This window comes from Phyllostomus discolor, chromosome 6 (genome assembly GCF_004126475.2).
Source record: "Phyllostomus discolor isolate MPI-MPIP mPhyDis1 chromosome 6, mPhyDis1.pri.v3, whole genome shotgun sequence".
Classification (NCBI taxonomy): domain Eukaryota; kingdom Metazoa; phylum Chordata; class Mammalia; order Chiroptera; family Phyllostomidae; genus Phyllostomus; species Phyllostomus discolor.
Window position 1 is genome coordinate 110,154,003 of NC_040908.2, and position 17,891 is coordinate 110,171,893.

The 17,891-nt window shown below is 39.4% G+C and overlaps 1 protein-coding gene and 1 pseudogene across 3 annotated transcripts in view; both read right to left on the reverse strand.

The window, feature by feature from the left end:
- CCDC83 (coiled-coil domain containing 83) overlaps positions 1–17,891 on the reverse strand; it is a 63,761-nt gene that overhangs the window by 3,522 nt on the left and 42,348 nt on the right. For all 3 annotated transcript variants that reach the window (XM_036028711.1, XM_036028713.1, XM_036028712.1), the window contains 3 exons: positions 9,302–9,423; positions 4,303–4,382; positions 3,568–3,767 (listed from right to left, as the gene is read on the reverse strand). In XM_036028711.1, coding sequence (XP_035884604.1) covers positions 3,568–3,767; positions 4,303–4,382; positions 9,302–9,423 — 402 coding nt within the window. The remainder of the gene's footprint in view (positions 1–3,567; positions 3,768–4,302; positions 4,383–9,301; positions 9,424–17,891) is intronic.
- On the reverse strand, positions 13,823–16,555 carry LOC114500175 (annotated as a pseudogene).

The window sequence follows — 17,891 nt, forward strand, 5'->3', positions numbered from 1 at the left end:
CTGAGTAGAGCAATCTTGGCTGTAAGTACCTGCTTTTCATGACTTTGAATATTTTTTGTCAATCACTTCTAGCCTGCAAAGCTTCTTTTGAGAAATCAGCTGAAAGTCTTATGGGAACTCCCCTGTAGATAACTAACTTCTTTTCTCTTGATGCTTTTAAGATTCTCTCTTCATATTTAACCTTTGCCATTCTAATTATGACGTGTCTTGGAATGGGCCTCTTTGCATCCATTCCTTGTTCAGGACTCTCTGTGCTTCCTGGACTTACATATCTATTTCCTTTGCCAAAGTAGTGAAGTTTTTTTCATTATTTTTCCAAATAGATTTCCAATTCTTTGCTCTTTCTCTTCTTCTGGTGCCCCTATGATGTGAATGTTGGAATGCCTGAAGTTGTCCCACTGGCTGCTTATGCTATCCTTGTCTTTTTGGGCTCTTTTTCCTACTTGTTGTTTTGATTATTTTTGTTTGTTTGTTTGTTTGTTTTTGCTTCCTTATGTTCCAAATCATCTCTTTGATTCTCACCTTCATTTCTTCTACTGTTCTTTCCATGTATTGTTATTTATTTCAATTAGTGTATCCTTCATTTCTGACTGGATCTTTTTTATGCTGCTGAGGTCCTCACTAAGTTCCATGAGCATCCTTATAAACAGTGTTTAGAACTCTCCATCTGATAGATTGCTCATCCCCATTTCCTTTAGCTCTTTTCTGGAGTTTTGATCTGTTCTTTCATTTGGCTCATGTTTCTTTGCCCCCCTTATTTGGGCAGCCTCCCTGTGTTTGTTTCTATGTATTAGGTATAGTTGCTGTGACTCCATCTTGGTAGCGTGTCCTAATGTAGTAGTTGTCCTGTGGGGCCCAGTGGCACAGATTCCCCTATTACCCAAACTATGTACTTGAGGTGTACCCTTTGTGTGGGTGGCTGAGTACCCTGTTTTTGTAGTTGAGGTTTGGTTGCTGTTGGCAGATCAATGGGAGGAATTTACCTAGGCCAGTCAGCTGCAAGGACTGGCTGTGACCATTGACCACCAACCTTTGCTCTCTGTGAAGATCACCTGTGCAGCGGCAGGATGTTGGTGCTCTGACATGGTCTGTAGCTGTCCACTGGGCATACAGGCTCTGGGGTTTCCTGGGTGGTGCAAGCCAATGTCAGTCCCCACCTGTATTCTATCCAGGGCCACCCTGCTTGAGCTACAAAGCATCTGAGATGCTACTTATTCTGGGCTTGGAGATTCCCAGGCAAAGCCAAGCTGTGAATCTGAGTTGGCTGCTGTGAGTGCTGTGGCTGGAGCCACTTAGCAAGAGACACAAGGAGTCTGGACTCACTGAGTCTGACTGTTGCTTGTTTGAGAGGATTTAGGAGGTTGTGAAGCATGAGCCAAAAACAGCCTTTCATATGGAAAAGCCACTGTCAATAGCTGTAATTCGGGTGGGACAGAGCCTCAGGGCATCTCCAGGGTGGAACAAACAGTGTTATACAGGTTGATGGAATCTCAGATACGGCAACTGCCTGCCAGCTCTGTGTGTGGGGAGTATTAAGAAAAGGGATAATATGGCCTCTGCCTCCCTATCTGTCTGGGAGGATGCTGTCCCCTAGCTCTCACTTTGATGCCAGACACTTCAGTTCTTCTCTGTATGCTACTGGTGCCTTTCTTTCTGCTACCCCAGTGCTAAAACTCAGAGAGAGTGAGTCTGAGTAAGTCCGTGTATGAATTGTTTAAGAGGAACTGATGGGTCTCCAGAAGTTTCTTTCACTGACTAAGTCCCTGATAGTTTTTGCAGCCAGAAGTTATGGGGACTTTTCTTCTTTGCACTGGAACTCTGGATTGGGGTGCCTGGTATGGTGCTGGGACCTCTTGCACCCAAGATATCCCTCCTGAATTTTTACCCACCATACATGAATGTGGGATCAGCTTGTTCCACATTTCTGCTCCTCTTACTAGTCTGGATGGATGTGGTTTCCTTAATTCCGTAGCTGTCAGACTTCCATTCAACTCAATTTCTGATGGTTCTGAGTAATGGTCATTCTATAATTTAGTTGTAATTTTAATGTGGTTGTGCAAGGAGGCAAGCTGCGTTTCTCTATGCTGCCATTTTGACTGGAAGTCAAAATTTAACAATTTTGCTACAAACTTTTTAGGCTAAAACTCCTTGTTTTGTATTCAAAATTTATGCTTCCTTTGCTCAAGTTTCAAATTACTTGCAATCTTGTCACTGGACCTCAACACAACCTCCAGGGAGAGCTGGCTCCCTTAGTTCTCCAACATCACATGCAGGCCCTCCGAGCTGAGCTTAGGCATTCCCACTCCTGAGAGAATTCAGTGGTCACATCCTGGAATGACAGCCATCCCTGAGAAAGAGCTATTGCTGAACCCTCTTTCTTTTCTCTTCCTCCTCTTCTGGGCTTCTCCTTAGGCAGCAAGAGCCTTTAGAAGTCAATCTGAAAGGTGTGGTCATGTGGACTCAAGGCTGAGAAGCTGAGGGTAGGGAGCAGTCTCAGAGTCATTTTAAACTCCAAGGGAAGTGCCTAAGAGTCTCTCAGCACAACCTGAACTTAGATCAGGGAGGGATGGCTGAGGGGATGTCAAGGCCCATGATGACTGCCAGACCTTGTATGAAGAAGGGGGCTGTGAAATGGACAAACTAAAAAGACAGAATCTCATGCCCCACAGGGTGAACTTCGCTCATGGCCCTCAACTTCCTCATCCGTAGGAAATGGTGTTTGGAGGGAGAAGGCAGAATATACCAAAAGTTTAAAAAATATAAATGCTTGAATACTCTGGGTTTTATATAATGGTATATATGGCAGTTTGTGCTTTCCAGAGATGGCCACACTAATATATATCCTAGCCCATATGGTTTTCTGACAATGTGATGCCAACCTTCTTCTTTCAAGATGTACAAGCTACATTTCCTCCACTTGGGTGGAACTTTATAACTACATCAACCAATAGATTATGAGGGAAGGCATGGTGTATGATTTCCAAGGCTAAGTCATGCAAAACATTGCAGCTTTTACATTAGCCTTTAGGATTGGTTGCTCTTGGAGAAGCCAGACACCACAACATAGGGACAAGAAGAGTGCCTTGTAATGAGGCCCCTGTGAAAAGGAACTGAGGCCCCTAGCTAGCCAGCATCAACCTGAAAGCCTTGTGAGTGAGTCCCCTTGGAAATGGGTCCTCCTGCCCCCACCAAGCCTTCATGTGACTGCAGCTGCCTAAGAGTCCAAGTGATGAGTGTGCAGTGGGGCCCTTCCCAATGTTCTAACCAACACAAGCCCTGCAAGAAAATAAGCAATTATTGTTATAAGCCACTAAGTCTGGGTGTAATTTGTTATGTGGCATTACAAACTTACATGGTATACTAATAATAGAGGTCTATAAGTGAATGTAGGTAGCAAATTGGGCAAGGTAGGGATAAAAATAGTATCCAATGAGAGATGTGAATGGTGGACAAATTTTACTAATAACTGCAAATAGAATGTTTCAATATCCATATTTTAGGTTAGTTTTCTCCATTAACAAAACAGCATTATCTTAGTAGTCAAAATTATTTACTCCTGAATCTTACCTTGAAATCCTGCTCGTCCTCATATAGTAAGTATTTCAAATCAGAGGCTCCAAACTCTGGACATGAGCTAACTTCATCTGTTTCCAGATGCTGGTCAGATCTGACGCTATCCTCATGACTCAGCTGTAAGGCACTGATCTGAACTGATGAGCTCATCATGTCTCTGCTTTCTACTTCTGTGGGCTCCAATTCGGAGTCCTCTGGGATGAATGAAAATAAATTAATTATGTATATATTTTGGACAGATAAAAATAAACATACAATACATACTTTGTCACATGTGTAATTTGAAAAACCTTTGAGAATCTCCTATGGGAGATGAATTTGAGAATAAGAAACGTAGAATCTATGTATTAATGTTAGAGTGAATCCCATTATCTGAAATGCTATCTAGGTTGTATTTCCTTCTGTTGGTGAATAAGTTACAGTGGTCATGGGAAACTTTGTGGGTGTTGGTATTTTGGTTGGTTGGCTAGATTGGAAACCACACCAGTGTAGAAAATGCAGCATCCTTTTCCAACAGTATCTATGTAATTCCCTGTGAAACATGGTGACTTCAATGTGAAAATAGGACAGGAGAAAGGAGACAGGTTAGGACAAGTGCTACAAGAAGAGAAGGAATATGGAGAAGGTAGTGTCTATCTATTCCCTGAACAGTTCTTGCATATGAAGTGTCTGTTCATAATAGATGCTCAATAAGTGTTTAAAAAAGTAACCATTACAATAAAATAATACCTATATATATTTCTGGCAACTCCAAAGGCATTTCTTCAGGTGGTACTTCCTGTCCAGCTGCTTGGGTAAGATATAGTTGCCTAAAAGAATAAATAAGAAAAGCAGTCTGTCAGTCAACAAACACCATGCTACTGGCTCACTGGTGTCTATCCCTCTTCTAGGTGCTAGAGACACATAAGTGAAGATGAGACACAGTTTCTACCCTTGAGGTGTATAAGACCCAGTGGGGTGGCAGGCGGTCTTACAGTATTTTAGGGTAATGGTTTGTGCCATGATGGGTCTTGGGGTGAAGGAAGGCCATTCCATGACAAGGGAATAATACACCATAAAGTCCCAGAAATGAGAGTGAGCATGACACTGGTTAGGTTGCTGTTGTAGTAATCCAGGTGAGTAATGTGAGTGGCCTCGATGGGATGGTTTTAAAATAAAGAGAAAAAGAGAAACAGCAAGCCATAGGAATCCAAGATGACATCTAGCTTCTGGCTTTCACTGAGTGGCGTGTTTCAGCTACAAGGCTGGTGAGCTCCACCCGCAGATGCAACTCTCTGCTGCTCTTTTCAGAGCCCCACTGAATTTTCAATCAGGAAATAGAATGCCTTGAAAGCTCTGTATGGCCTTTCCATGAGGTTTGCATGAGCAATGGGGCCCCTGAAGGTATGTAAACAACCCCTCCTGTTTACCAGCTCAGCACCAAAGGACCTGGTTTACACCTGTCAGTTATTTATAGGACATGAATAAAGTGTTATTCAAAATGCTGAAAGCTCCAGAAAATAATGTAACTATTACATAAAATATTTATACCTGTAAACCTTCTTCAGACTTAACTCGGTGAAGGTTAATTTCATATGTAGCTCTGGTCTGCAGGTATACATGGCTCAGGCCATAGAATTCTTTTTTTATTTTTTTAATTAGTTATGCTATTGCAGCTTTCCCAATTTCCCCCCTTCATCCTCCCTCCACACTGCATCCCCCAACCCTCCAGCATTCCCCCCAGCCTTAGTTCACGTCCATGGGTTGTACATATAAGTTTTGTGGGTCCTCTGTTTCCTACATCATTTTTTATCTCTCCCCATCTATTTTATGCCTACTAATTATGCTTCTTCTTCCCTGTATCTTTTCCCCCCTATTCCTCCCTTCCCCCTCCCCAATGAACTCCCTCTGTGTGATGTCCATTTCTCTGATTCTGTTCCTGTTCGGGTTGTTTGCTTAGTTTTTGTTTTCATTCTTTTAGGTTCATTTGTTGATAGTTGTGAGTTTGTTGTCATTTTACTGTTCATATTTTTTATCTTCTTTTTCTTAGATAAGTTCCTTTAACATTTCATATACTAAGGGCTTGGTGATGATGAACTCCTTCAGTTTGACCTTACCTGGAAAGCACTTTATCTGTCCTTCCATTCTAAATGATAGCTTTGCTGGATAGGGTAATCTTGGGTGTAGGTTCTTGCCTTTCATGACTTCAGATACTTCTTTCCAGCCCCTTCTTGCCTGTGAGGTTTCCTTTGAGAAATCAGCTGATAGCCTTATGGGAACTCCTTTTTCTCCTTATCTCTGTCTCCTTATCTCTTGCTGCTCTTAGGACTTCTCTTTGTCTTTAATCTTGGGTAACTTAATGATGGTATGCCTTGGTGTGTTCCTCTTTGGTCTAACTTCTTTGGGACTCTCTGGGCTTCCTGGACTTCCTGGAAGTCTATTTCCTTTGTCAGATTGGGGAACTTTTCCTTCATTATTTGTTCAATTAAGTTTTCAATTTCTTGCTCTTGTTCTCCTTCAATTTCTTGCTCTTGTTCTTCTCCTTATAATTTGGATATTGAAATGTTTCAGATCGTCCCAGAGAACCCTCAGCCTCTCTTCATTTTTTTTTTGGATTCTTGTTTCTTCGTTCTAATCCAGTTGGATGTTTGTTTCTTCCTTATGTTCCAAATTGTTGCTTTGAATCCTGTTTCTTTCTTGTCACTGTTGGTTCCCTGAATATTTTGCTTTATTTCATTTTGTGTATCTTTCATTTGTTCTTTCATTTTTCGACCAAGCTCAATCAGTTCTGTGAGCATTTTGATTACCAGGGCTTTAAATTCTTCATCAGATAGGTTGGCAATTTCCTCATCGTTTAGTTCTCTTTCTGAGATTTTGCTGTGTTCCTTCATTTGGGCCATATTTCTTTGTCTTGGTGCAGCTGGTAAGTTGTAAGGGGGCAGGGCCTTAGGTATTCACCCGGGCAGGGCAACCCTCTTTGCTGAGCTGCTGGTCTGGTTGTTCTGATTGATTTTTTCTTTAATTCCTTGGTTGTTGGAGTTCCATGCAGTTTGATGTTCTGGCAATTTTGGTTGTTTACTGATTTTAGGTTGGTTGTTATCCTCCTTTTGGTTGTGTGAGGAAGCAAAGGGTTTCTACATACACCTCCATCTTGGCCATAGAATTCTCTTCTGGTTTTACCATTTTGAATAATTAAGATCTTACTAAGTGCCATAACTGTTGTAAATCTGTTTCTCTTAATCATTAGTTTATTGTCACTTACATATGACCATAGGGCAGCAATGCTTGATATTTAACAATATAGAAAATATTTTAAGGCATGTTATTATATGAAGTTAGTGTTAGAAAGATTTGTAGGTATTAGTCCACTTAGCCTCAACTCTGTGACAGCTGAGTTCCTGGGCAGTTACCTCTGGTCGCATTCACCTCATCTAATGAAGCAAACAAATGCTCACACATTCTGTGTGAGTTGTGAAGGGAAAATGTTGGGGGAACTCTGGATGGCAAATGGAGTAATCACTCTATTACCTAGAAAACCCCATTCTTCATCCAAATAAGAAAATAGAACTTTTTATATGTCCACCGAGGACAGTTATGCCTATTTCTCAGCACACTACTAGTATTATACAGGACTCAGTTCTCAACAAAAGAGGCAAAAGAGCAATTACCATGAAATGTACAATACGTATTACATTTCTTTGACTTAAAAATGGGTACAGTAATAGCTCCTGAATATATATAAAGTTTTCCTCTGGATAAAAAGTGTAACCGATAAGTGTCTCCTCTGTTTCTTTCTGGAGATTTTTCTAAAATGTTCTAAAAAGTTGCCTCAGTGAGTTTACAATCTAGCAAGGAAGCAGACATTAAATGAGGAATCACCAGTGGAATGAAATGATGGTTACAAGGGGAGAGTTTGGGGTGCTACCACAGCACGCACTGGGACACCTAACCCAGTTCTTACAAACGTGTCCCATGCTGTTCCTTTTTCTTTGGACAGCTATTGATTTAATTTCTCCCAACTCTGAAGCAAGACTAAGCACTCATGTCTGCCCCTCAAAAAAGCCAAACCACAGAGCATTGATGACAAATGTGGATTTTACTGAAGATTTTTGTGGGGAAGACAGAGGATAGGGTAAAACTGCACATGACACAGCAAACAAGTTAATGAAGATCCCCATTAAAAGTTTCTCATCTCCTTTCCTGTCCTTGACACGTTTTCTTTGGCCAGTGAAAGAATTCCCCTTTGTTATAGTTGGCACTTCACATTCTCATCAGCACCAAATCAGATACACCAGACTGAGCTGACTGAAGCAGGAAGTGGGGCTGGCCTTACAGGGTAGCTCTTTTCTAAGGTTTGGCTGGTTCAGAAAAGAAGGCAGTGGAAAGCAGCAGGTGGAGCAGTGGTTAGAAGCCACAACACCAGCAACAGCTGGCAGAGATTAGACATGATTACACAGAAGGGGACAGTTAGGACAGGTAGCAAGGATTAGGGCTAAAGCAGGAGGGTGGTGCTGGAGACCTGATCACAGAGAGGAGGGCAGGCAAGAGAGAGCATTGCCTTTTGGGGGACAATGAGGCTCCACCTGCTAGGGGCCCTCAAGGGCATCAGCTTAAGAGTCTGGCAATACAGAAGTCCACCAATCAACCAGTTCAGCTGGACTGCCCGCATCATCTACAATGGTATTTTCCTCCCCAGGGCCTCTTTCTCTATCCTGCCCCACCCAGTTTCTCCCTATGAAGTAAGTGCACTATCTTCCCGTTTCTCCAATCTTGTATCCTGTCCCCTATCCCTTAACCCACCAAACAAAACCCTTACAACTTATCTGCATCCACCCTTCTTGGGACACATTAGGAAGTTCATAAATAATTCTTTATTGTACTCAAATAGTATTTTTCTACACCACACAAGCAACTACTTGGGTGGAAATGTTTTCCTGGCCCTTCCACTGTGTGGAACTTCTTTGCCTTCATTCCTAGATGCAGACATTTCTCTCCCATCTTGCACACATACATCCTACATTTGTGTGATTTCTTCCCCCTCTCTGCCTAAACGTGCTACTATTTAGATTATTTCTTATTTCTGACTACTTGTCCAAATCATAAATGCCACTTTGAGTTTTAGTTCCACCATATTCAGGGCCCTGGTTTTCCATCAAAATTGGTGTATAAAGACTTCTTTGTCAGGTAAGAAAAAACCTACGATACAAAGTCATGTACACATGTGGTTTCTCTTGTGCAGATATAAATGTGACTTTGAATGCCAGGCTATTTTCTCCGCCTAGAAAGTAGTTTGACTCTTCTATTAAGTATCAAAGGAAACAATTCTATCTTCTACAAAGTAACTAGAAACCCAGAACACTTCCAGGAAGCTGCCACAAAACTGATCACTCTCTCGTTTGTGCAAACTTCATATCTCATACACCTTCTGCTGCACTGTTCTGCATTTATTTTGATTCCCATATTCCCTGTTGGCCTGGAGGCTTCTGAAGGTCACCACTTGTGGCATTCATAGTAAGTGTTGGCTATTATGACTGCAGTGTATTGCTAGAAAAAGCAAGTCAAAGTTTGCACTGTACCAGTGGTCGATTGTATTAATAATATACCTTCATCATGCCCATTTTGTGGGTTCCTTTCTTTTCAACTACTGCAATTTGACTGAAGCATGAAAGAATTAAATCATCCTTAAAAACAGCTTTTTACAGTTACAAATATTTACCAAATACTTTCTAGATATGTCAATAAGTTTCACCTGGGTATTTTGAGATCCACAAGTCTACAGTTGAATAGTTGATCAATGAGCACCAAATTTTCTTCTTCAAGTTTATGAATAGCTTTTTCCATTATTTCAACCTCCTTCCTATGATTTGCAACCTGTTCTCAGAAGAAGAGAGTGGATGGTTGGTACTTGTTTAGTTTTATTTAGTCTTCTATGAGCAATTCAACTCCTAAAATTGCTTTTGCCTGAGAGGAAGATCTATGCTGCATTATTTATTACTGGGTTTGCTTTGTTTTTTCTCTCTAGAAAGGAATGGATGTGACTCTTTTCCAGGTCATGTGCACAACTTGTTTGCAGGGTTAGGCAGTTGTTACTGAATGGCAGTAGTTGTCCTTTCCTACTCTCTAAAAACTTTACCTATAGACGAGGCTATAGGCAGAGATAAGAAAATAAGATTAATTATCAGTATGGTATATTAATAGCTAAATGAGGATATATATATATATATATATATATATATATATATAAGGTTAATTATAAACAACACAGAAAACTAATAATACTGGGAAGAAAGTAAGTTATGGTATTTTAAACAAGTATAGGCCTAGAGCCCTTTCTATAAGCCACTGTAATATAATTTTATTTTCTTTTGGTACTGAGGCTGTTCTGAGAAATATCAGGTAGATGAAATATTATTCATTCATTCATTCAATTATATGATATGCCTACTATGTGTCAAAAACTATAGTACACTTTTTAAAAAAGAATCATCAAGATAAAATAGCCTTTCAGTGTCTCTTGGCCTACTGAGAAAGAGAGGGTGATAAAAACAGGAGAGAGTGTGATAAAGCCATAGGAAGCTGTCCAGGTGTGGTGGGAGGAGACACAGGCTCAGCCCATGTCTGCCAGGTGTCAGCGGTGGGGAGTAGTGAGGGAGAATTAACAGGTCTTTTTTTTTTTAAGATTTTATTTTTTAATTTATTTTTAAAGAGAGAAAGGAGGGAGATAGAGAGAGAGAAACATCAATGTGTGGTTGCTGGGGGTCATGGTGTGCAACCCAGGCATGTACCCTGACTGGGAATCGAACCTGTGACACTTTGGTTCGCAGCCTGTGCTCAATACACTGAGCTACGCCAGCCAGGGCTAGAATTAACAGATCTTGAAGGCTATGTAGGGTTTCCCTAGGTAGAAAGGAGACTGTACATTCTAGGCAGAAGGAACTACATATGTAAAGGCACAATTATTTTTGTGTGGCTAAATACAAAGTGGGAATCGGGAGAAGTAGGAGGAGAACTGGACAATGAAGGAAGAGGCAAATAATGTTAAAGAGTCTGGCTTTTGTCTTACAGGTGATGGAAGGTCATTAACAGGCAGTAGTATGGCTAATTCAAATATGAGTAAAATTTGCTGGCTACCTTGATACAGTTCTGATTGGTTCTTAAAAAGTGTATTTTGATAACTTCTGTCTAAAGAAGGCTTGATAGTAGGAAGAATATATAGAAAAATGTTACTAGATAGAATCTGCAACTCACCTCTCTCCCTCCCGAAACGGGAAAAATTAATGTATCTTGAGGAAACATGAGACAAGAAAGCCATGGGCGTTAGATGCAGTATCTCTTGTTAGGAGTTGCCCAGAGTGTAATGAAGATGAGTACTTAGAAAGAGATGAGTAACATCTTTGGTTTGTAATTGAGTTTTAATTATTGTGTTTTAGAATCTGGAAGGATTCAGTATATGACCACATGCATACCTCTGTCACATAAGTCATTTATTAAATGCTTGAATTCTTACTATGACAAGGTTCTGCACTACATGTAGAGGGATACAACAGCGAATTAGGCATGGCTTCTCTCAAGAGAGTCTACAATCCAGGGAACAAATATGCAAATAATTATAATATAAAACAATACCAGTGTCATAGAGATGCTCAAATATTACTGTGGCTTCGAGTTAGAAAGAAGAGAATGTATTATCCACCTGCCTTAAATAATTTAGCAACACCATTAAGTCCATAATAATAGATTACAAAGCTAGGGGTTAGTGCTTTAGGATCACATATGTTGATTACAAGCTTGGTTACAAGCTTGAATGCCTTAAGGAAAAGTTTATAATTTTTAAATGTCAAGGGATGAGAAAAATTATAGAGTTATACACAGAAGGAATTAATAGAACATTTGGAAATGTTTGACCTAAGGGCTTGGCATGCTTGGGAGGCAGCACACACAGTTCTTGGTCTCGTTCCAAACCTGGGAATGAGGGCCGCCCTTTCAGGGAGTTAAATCCAACCTTTCAAACTAAGGATATCCAATGACATCACCTACCCCTTTAGAGTAATAAGTAAGGTACTCATAAGGTGCTGTCTCCTTCCCAGCCTTTTGAATATTAGGAAAATGGAAACTAGTTTCTTTTATAACCAAACAAATACATTTAGATTTTCTGGAGTAAGAAAGTGAAAAGGAGGAAGTAGAAGACCACCTTTCCTTCTTGACCCTGCTCTTCCCCAAATACACAAGAAAGGTACTTAAGAAATTGAGACAGATAATTTACTTAAAACTTAATAGTTAATAATTTAGTCAAGGATCTAGGATCCCGAATAAAATGTATGTTCTTGAAAATTTCCCCTGCAAGATCCAAATTAGCATCATGCCTCCTCACACTTGAAATGCTGATTGCTAACCTGTTTGCATCCTTTCATCTAATTTTTCTGGCTTTCCATTTAAGTCAGTCTAAATCACTTAGATATTTCAGTTTTCTTCATTTTCCTCTTTAGCATGCTAAATAAAACCAGGCAACGAAAGGCATGCACTAGGACATCTCGTGGCCACCCCAGAGGTCTAAGCTTTTGGTTACTGTCCAGAGAGAGTTAAATGAAGAAATATTTTCAGGAGTTCCATTATTAAATATTCTTGTTACTGATTCAAAATCTTCCTCAAAGAGATTAATTTCTTTAATAAATATATAAATTAGAACACATAGACTGTTCTTTATCCAGGAAGTTTTCAATTCTCTTGATAGAACTTATATCTAGAAATGGTTTTAATTAATTTTGTGAGTAAATTTAACAATGCTAAAATGAATATTTATTGAAATAAAGATAATCTATTAATTTCCTTAAAATGATTTGTCTTTTATTACTAAGCTCTTTTTGCTCATTATTCAATTAAACTTGACATTTTTTTCTGTCTTTTATTTCCACCAAATTACAAGAAGTAAAAATATAAAATGAAATTAAATGTCATTTGTGGCTTGAGTAGGAAAGATCAAGGCACAAACAGGCTTACTTATTAGTCAAATATAAATTTTTATGATCATTTTCTCTAAACCTAATATCTAAGACATCTTATAAAATATAAGATTTGAACTATTAAATTATCACTAGGATCATACTGTTGATTTAATAAAAGTACTAAATTCCTTCCTAATATTTTTAAACTATTGAGTCCCCCTTAAGTTTTTTTAATTAATACTTGTTTTTGAAGTTAAAATTGTTTAATAATTTTAGAGCAATCAAAATACAACATAAAAATGGTATTTTGGTTATATAAAGAGCTTACACAACTCCACTCTAAGAAGACAAGCAACCCAATTAAAAAATGGGAAAAGGACTTGAATAGACACTTCTCCAAGGAGGACATACAAAGGATCCAGAGAAACATGAAAAGATGTTCAATATCACTAGCTATCAGAGAGATGCAAATTAAAACCACAATGAGATACCACTTCACACCAGTCAGAATGGCCATCATAAACAAAGCAACAAACAACAGGTGTTGGAGAGGTTGTGGAGAAAAGGGGACCCTAGTGCACTGTTGGTGGGACTGCAGACTGGTACAACCACTATGGAAAACAGTATGGAATTTCCTCAGAAAACTAAAAATGGATCTGCCTTTTGACCCAGCAATTCCACTGCTGGGATTATATCCTAAGAACCTGAAACACCAATCCAAAAGAACCTATGCACCCCAATGTTCATAGCAGCACAATTTACAATAGCCAAGTGCTGGAAGCAACCTAGGTGACCATCAGTAAATGAATGGATAAAAAACTATGGTACATTTACACAATGGAATTCTCTGCAGCAGAAAGAAAGAAGGAGCTCTTTCCCTTTGCAACAGCATGGATGGAGCTGGAAAGCATTATGCTAAGTGAAGTAAGCCAGGCAGTGAAAGACAAATACCATCTGATCTCACCTTTAACAGGAACCTAAAGAACAAAACAAAGAAACAAGCAAAATATAACCAAAGACACTGAAATAGAGAACAGGTTGACAGAGACCAGAGGGGAGAGGGGAGGGAATTTCAGGGGAGAATGGGAAGGGTTTACAGGAACAAATACAAAGGACACATGGACAAAAACTAGGGGGGGAGTGGAAATGGGAGGGAGGTGGGGAGGGAGGGAGGAGTGGGTGGGCTAGGATGGGAGTAAAGAGGGAATGATTAAAATAAAATTGGCAGGAAAAGAAAAGAATGGTATTTTTGTGTCCAAAAGCAATCATTGTATTTTAACCTTTTATGTCATTCATTTTAAGTTAATGGCTAACTTAAAAACTGAGTGTTAATCAAAGCTATTTTCCAACCTTGTCATAATATTGCTTTGAAGAGTCAGACCACTGGTAGTAGCCATTGCTTCTCTCCTTTGCTTTTGCTCTTTCTCACTTGCTAAATTATGGTTTTTGTGAAGCCAGTGTTACATTCATCTTGAGCTTCCAATGACTGCTGATGTTCTTTCTGCTCTTCTCCAAGGCACTTGTTTTGCATCTTATTGGAAAAATCTGGAGGGATGCTAGGATCCCTCTAATTTCTTGAAGTACTTTTGGACACTTTCTATTCTGTTCCTGTTAGGTGTTTCCATATTAGTTCCTGTGACTGAGCTTTTATTTCCTTTTCTATAGCTGCTTTCCTAAATTTGTTGAAGAGCTCATCTGAGGATTTCAGTACATCCGAAGTTTTGACTGGTTTGCCTAAACTTCTCCAAGAGTCTTCATTCTTGATCTTTATATCCTTGTGCACAGGAACCTGACACTCAGATTTTAATACCGCCGTGTCATCAGCAGACCGATGCATCACAGGCCATTCTGGTGTTGTTCAAAATTGCTTGAGGAGGCAGGATTTGCAAAGGTGAAATGCATTTCACACTCTGTAAATGTTTTAATTCTTGATGCTTAAATGCTAGCTGTTAGTGATTTGGTGGTGTTCATCAAACTGATGAACAAGGGCAGTTGAACAAGAGGTTGCATCTTGTATAGAAAATTGTGTCTCTACTTCCTCTCTAAAAGGAGAATCATTCTGTTTAACTCCAGCGAATGTAGGTAAGATTTCTGATTCGAAATCACTGCTACTGCTTTCAGACTCTGATGAGCTGCTGCTGCTGCTGCTGCTGCTGCTTTCACTCAGTCAGGAACACTTCCAACGGCCTTGGATGACAGAGTGTTCTCAGATTTTGTTTTATGTTTTCTGGAATTTAACTGATTATCAACATCCAAGTTTTCCAGCTCCTGTTGTTTTCTGTGAATGAAGCTCTTCTGTGGTCTTCATTATTTTCTTACCATGAGGTTTCAGTGGTCATTTTCTTAGACATGCAGCTACATGTTTTTCTAGTTCTCTCAGTGTTGTTGCCTTCAGTGTTTCAAAGTCCATTTCTCCAACTCATCAGGGTTGGAATTACTCGGTGAAGGCTCTCTTGATTGTATTACATGAACGAGTCTCCCAAGTTTATCTCCAGGGAGTTTGCTTATATCCACATTTAACTGCCTTTTCTCATCATAGTTCATGGGTTTAGCATTATCTTTATCCTCAGATTTCAGAGCGAAGACCTGTTGTTTCCTTCTGAAGACCTTCTTTGGCTGATTGCTCTTGGACTTTTCATTTTACATGCTTAAACTTTCTTTTTGGATTTTCATCTCTGTTATTAACCATTTTTTTCTTTCCCCTTTTAGACGTCTCATTCTTTTTCTTTATCTTATGGAAAGGTACTTGGGACAAAAGTTGTGGTTGTTTGATAAACAGCTTTAAGCTGCTCCTGAAGCTTTTTAAGACCATAAACTCATTCATCTTCAGAATCACCAGATGAGTTACTTTCAGAAGAAGCTTCACTACCGCTTTCTCTACAAAGAGATTCTGTGGTGTCTGTTTGATGTAACATACAGGCATACTCTGGACAGGTTCATCTGTGGTCTTTGCAAAATGCATTTCAAAAACATCCTGGAGCATTCTTGCCAGTCACTACTTCATGATCTGAAGTGTTTGTTGCAATTCATGAACGTTAATCTAATATCTGCAGCAAATTCATCCTTATATTCTTGGTTATCCATTTTTGCCTGACAGTTTCCAGATCCATTGGATTTTTCACAGTATCATAGTGATTGAAGTTATGAAGTCCTACCACATTAACATCAAGGGATTATAAAAGACCCATGAATACAAAAAGTGCTTCTTTGCAAGGATTTCTTTAAGAATCTCACTACAGTGCCTTAATTGTTTTGTTACTCTAACACTTTTCACAGAAACTTTATATTATTGCTGAGAATCTGGTAAAACATTCTTCAGCAGTTCTTTTATAGGAGGTGTTTTTGCTGACTTTTTTTTCTGTACGTGCTAGGGAACATTCACCCCTAGCTTTAACTACTGAAGCTATAGGAGTTGTGTCTGCTTTCCTCTTCACACACCTTGTAACCTGAGCCACTGGGAGGTAAAGTTGGGTAGAGTACCTTGTGCCAGATGTAAAGGAGAAATAGATGTTTTAGGAATTACAAAGGGACTCACTTGCTGCTTAAATACTTTTCCCAATGCTTCAGGGAACTTTTTCTTTAACAGAAGAAACTGCTAACATTCTGCTGAGTGCCTTTCTTTATTCTTTCCTTACCACCCACAACTTGCTCTTCTTATGGCATCCGAAATAATTTCTGACTAAACAACTCTAGTGCTTGTGTCATAAGAAGAATGTCATCTCCAGGCTTGCTGTAGAAATAATTTTAGAACATTGCGTTCTATACATTCTGAAGCCTGCACATAATACTTATGTTCTAAATGCTTCTTAACTGTACGTAGTCCATTGGGTTCTTTAAAATGGTAAATAAATAATCAGGCAACTTTAGTCTCACAGCAGCCACTGGCTGCCAAAAGGCCAGGAAAATCTGTGCTTCCATAAAGCCTTCAATACAACTTTTCGTAGATATTGCAGTTGATTTGTCAATCACCTGTTTGTCTTAGTATTTGTATACTCTGGTGGTGAAGGGTTAACAATGGCTGTGTGTCCACTTAGTAGAGACATTCTTAACTGCTTCAAATCCTGATATTTGAATGTTGTTGTGTTATAAGTACATGTCCGTTTCCTATACAAGTACTAAAAGCTCTTTCATTATGTTTGCCTTAGTTTTGGATGATTTAAGTTATTGCAATCTTTCACTGTATTTCTTTCAGCCTTTCTAAAGCACAAATCAGGGGCTAGAAGGGAAAGCCTATAAATTCCCCTTGTGAAAAGAATCTTGTCTGGCCGTCCCCTTCAGCTGGCGCAAGGTGAAGTGGGGCAGGGAGGGCTTCTCCACTGTCTGACAGGGCCTGCTCTTGCCCTCATGGCAGCTAAAATTAATACATATTTTTAAAGATTGGGGATTCACCTTGATAGTTTTTGGAGGTAGTATGGACCATGACTTTATAAAGGCAATTTAAAAATAATCGTCATATCATAGAAATATATCATAGAAAGCATATTAATTTTTAAATTTCTTGTTTCATAGACTCACTAACTCTATTTAGTCAAATAAGGAGCAAGGAGAAAGGAAGAGGAGAAAGGTGGCAGTGGCATTTTTACCTCAGGTATCTGAGCAGACAGTGCAAAAGGCAATGCAGAAAGAGAAAATTTAAGGAGAAATTTAATGAGTTCTGCTTTAGGTATGTGGAGTTTGAAGTGCCTTTGGGATATCTGACTGGAAATGTTTGGCAGACAAATTAAAATACAGGACCAGGGCTAAGGACACACACAAATTAGTGCCAAAGATGTGCCTTGAGAAACACAAGCTAATAACTTGCTCACAAGAGCTGTGTGTAGTTGAAGTGAATTCTCTCAAAAGATAGTGAGTTTCCTTTCACAGATGGCATCTAAGCTGAAGTTCATTGTCTACTTGGCTGGGTATAAAGGGAATTTCAAAGTACTGCAGTGAGCTTTGCTCAACCTTGCAGCACCCCCGTAACATCTAGACCCAAGATTATGTGCCTGTTTCACTCAGCAACATGCTCTCATATCTTCACCCAAGATGTGAGCCATGTATTTGATTCACCCTTCCAATAAATATATCTATACTTATGGACATTCTTTCATTCAATAACTATTTAATGAGCATAGATTATTCATTAAGTTTCATGGGTATATAGTTGAAAAGGCATGGCCTACTCTATGCCATGAAGAGACAGATGCATAGACAGACAATTTCAACACATTTCATAAAAGTGAGAGTTACAGTGAAACAAGAGCACTGTGAGGAAAGCACTTAAGACTCCCTGCGTGGAGTTATAAAGTGATTCATGAAGAAATTGACAATCAAGTGTTTAAAGAAAGAGCTGAAGTTTTCCAGGCATATGAGGACAAGGAGGTAAGGGCTTAGGGACTAGCACAGGCAATGCAAGGA